The following is a 3,100-nucleotide window of genomic DNA, read 5'->3' as shown; positions in this document are numbered from 1 at the left end:
CCAGACCTTGGACTTCTTATGCTTCGGCTGACGCGACCGAGCAACGTCTGAACATGTGACGCTGTTGGTGTGAGATCTCTCTGTGGAGATGGCATCAAGGGGCATGACATCTGCATGTTCGACATGAACTGGCTGGCTCTGAGTGTCCAGACCTGGCTGATAACCCTTTTTGCCGCCCTCATAGTGGCGCGTGTGGTTGAGTTGCTCCTCGATGGACGCATGCTGCGCGGAGAAGGCGTTGCCCGGGGGCGAAGGAGCGCGCGTTGACGGCGCGTATGAATTGGCGGCCGGGCGGAGCGCGAATGAAGGCTTCGCCCCGGGTGGAGGCGAGATAGACTGATCCCTTTCGCTGTTTCTGCGATTGCGGCCCTTTGTGTTCCTGGGAGTGCAGCCCGGCGTGGCGGTGTGGGACGACGTGTCTGAGACGATGCTGCCCTGATGCTGGTGCTGATGGTGGTAGACGCGATGCTGGGCTCCCAGGCCCAGGGGAACGAGGCCGCGGAGGTCAACCGCGGAAGCTCGTTTGAGGAGACCCACGGCGGGCGATGCAAACTCGCGAGCCTTGGGGTTGAGAGCACTTCCAGCGCTGACAACACGTCGAGGCGTCGACGAGGCTTCTCCACGGCTCGAACCCGGGGGCGTGTTGGGCTGGTTGGCCGAGCCGCGCAACTTGTCCCCAGCTTTGAGGGACTCGACGCTGGTCTGGCGAGACTTGGCCGAGTGCCACGACTCTGCGACGCTGCTTCCGTCTACGGTGGCCGGGGACGAAGCGACTGGAAGCTCCATTGACGAGTCGGGCACATGAATCTTGAGAGCCTCAGGCTTTTCTGAACCACCGGCATCATGAGCTGAATCAACAGCCTCCTGGTGTGCCTGGTTATCAGAAGAACAATCGGCATCGACAGAAGTGATAGTGATATCAGGATGGCCAGTAGTATCATGTTGGCGAAATTTCTTGTCGTTGTCGTCCTGAGGTCGCTTGGACGACGACTGAGACGTAGAGCCCCCTTTACTCATCCTCTTGACCGGCGAAAGGAGGTGCTTGTCAGGGTGATGTCCGATGCGCTCAGGCGAGGTGGCTGAGATGAGCTTGGTGTTGCCAGCAGAGTCGACGCCAGGTTGCTGAGTGGTACCGGTTCTAAGCATGTCTCCACCAGCGATCTTCTTCTTCCTCTTCGAGAGTTTCTTCTTGCTGGACTTTTCATTGGGTACTACAGAAGACTTAGAGAAGTTGCGCGGTATGCTCGAAGACCTCTCTTGCTGTCTACCAACATGATGTTGACTGCAGCTGCTGGCGATTATGGGTTCCTCGCCTTCGCCCGCATCGGAGATTTCACTCTGACGCCATCGGCGGCCAGAGGGTTCAGGAGTAACTGTCGTCAACGGCTTTGGCTTTCCGCTTTCATCAGAGGTCGTTTCCAAGGGCACGACATGGGCCCCCGGCGGGTGAACAGAAGTGGTGACGAAGGGATCGTCTGCCCGTGCAACCGGGGCCCTCTCACTGGAACGAGAGGAATTGACCTGGGTAGGAGTCTGCGCGGCAGATGACCCTACAGAACCCTGGTCAAACATCTTGGCAGGAGAAGGCTGGTTGCTGCTAATCTTCAACATAGATGCATAGGTAGTCAGGACGGCAACTTCATCCGTGGCGGCCTTGGGCGTCCCAACAATAGCGTTGCCAATGTCGTTATTCGCATCGTTGCTAGCAAAGGATTTGGCCTTCTGGGTGGCTTCGCGGCGATCAGCATTCATCTTCTTCGGCGTGGCATTCTCTGACGACTGTTCTGGGCTCCGAGGCAAGCAAACCGTGCATGCCTTGCTTAGAGTTCTGACCGTATCAGTGGCAACATCAACATGCTCGCCTTTAAGCTTGATTTCGGGGAGATTGCCGCCTCCATACGGCTCAGGACGACGTTGTGCCATGTTCGTCGAAGCAATGCTTACAGCTCCCTTCTCAGTGCCCTGGCTGGCGCGAGCACCAGACTCAGGAACGGCGGCCAGATCCTTCGGAGAAACGATGGCGTGCATGTGAGGATAAGGCGGCATTGAAACTCCGGGCGCCTGCGCATGATACCATGGATGGTATTGTTGAGCAGGAGACTGGGCAATAGTCCCGACGGGGAGGACAGAACCCGTGGGCGCTATAGCATTCGCGCCGGTGGCGGCTTGCGGAGGGAAGAAGTTACCGTTGTTTCCAATGCCAGGCGTGAAGTAGTTGGGAGGCAAAGCAAGCTGATGCATCATGACAGCATTCGCCGCTGAGGGCGTACTGCCCGAGGCACAGCGGGGCGAACCTTGAGAAGTGACCGTAGCAGTGGACATCAGCCGGGGACGCTGCCCCCCGTAGACGGCATTCCGCTGCGTGAATGAGTTACGACGGCTGTTGCCGCCGTGGAGCAGCTGAGAGCCGTTCAACCGAGCCCATTCAGCACCGTAGTCTGACCGATAAGGAGCACTCGTGACGATGTTACAGGATAGCTCGCGGCAGACAATGTTGGGCGCGTTAGCCGCTTCCATGATGCGAGCTGCGGATTTAAACCTGTCAGGCATGCCAGTGTCAGCAATAATTATCTTCGCAAGGTTCCACGACGCCGAGGTGCTTACCGGGCTGTGAAGGCCAAGGCGAATCCGACAGCCTTCCTATATGGTATGATATACTCAACATCTCCGAAGCGAGCCATCTCGCGATGGATGGTTTCCCTGATTGCTGCATCAGGAATGGAGGTTTGCAGCTGGGGCTTGAACGATATGTGCACGGAACGGTTGCGAGTCTCGCAAAAGGAACAGCTGCAGGGGACATAGTCCCAGCACGTGTCGCTTGGGCCGGCATTGAGGCATGAAGTTTCATTTGAAGGCACCTTGGACCAGGCACGCGGACGTCCTTGGCCCTGTGCATGACCATTGTGCTTTTGAGGGCTGCGACGGTGAGTCGGACCATGGAGATCGTGGTTTCCATCCTGGATCCATCCACCGTGAAGGTTTGGCCGCTATGAGAACCACGAGAGTCGTTGTTCCGGAAGTTGCATGGATTGTTGTTGGACTGCACAGGGGTGTCCGTGTAAGCCCTGTAAGAAGACGTGATCGTTGTGTTAGTGTTCGA

The 3,100-nt window shown here is 57.4% G+C and overlaps 1 protein-coding gene across 1 annotated transcript; it reads right to left on the bottom strand.

Moving 5' to 3' along the window:
• Nucleotides 1–16: 16 nt before the first annotated feature.
• Nucleotides 17–2,681, bottom strand: VDBG_02055 (hypothetical protein; the record flags this gene model as incomplete). Its single annotated transcript, XM_003007821.1, has 3 exons — nucleotides 17–78; nucleotides 153–2,539; nucleotides 2,605–2,681. 3 exons carry the CDS (start codon nucleotides 2,679–2,681, stop codon nucleotides 17–19), a joined length of 2,526 nt encoding a protein of 841 aa, XP_003007867.1.
• Between the last annotated feature and the right edge of the window lie 419 nt (nucleotides 2,682–3,100).

The sequence above is a fragment of the Verticillium alfalfae genome, genomic scaffold (genome assembly GCF_000150825.1).
Source record: "Verticillium alfalfae VaMs.102 supercont1.2 genomic scaffold, whole genome shotgun sequence".
Taxonomy (NCBI): Eukaryota; Fungi; Ascomycota; class Sordariomycetes; order Glomerellales; family Plectosphaerellaceae; genus Verticillium; species Verticillium alfalfae.
This window is presented reverse-complemented; position numbering and strand designations above follow the sequence as displayed.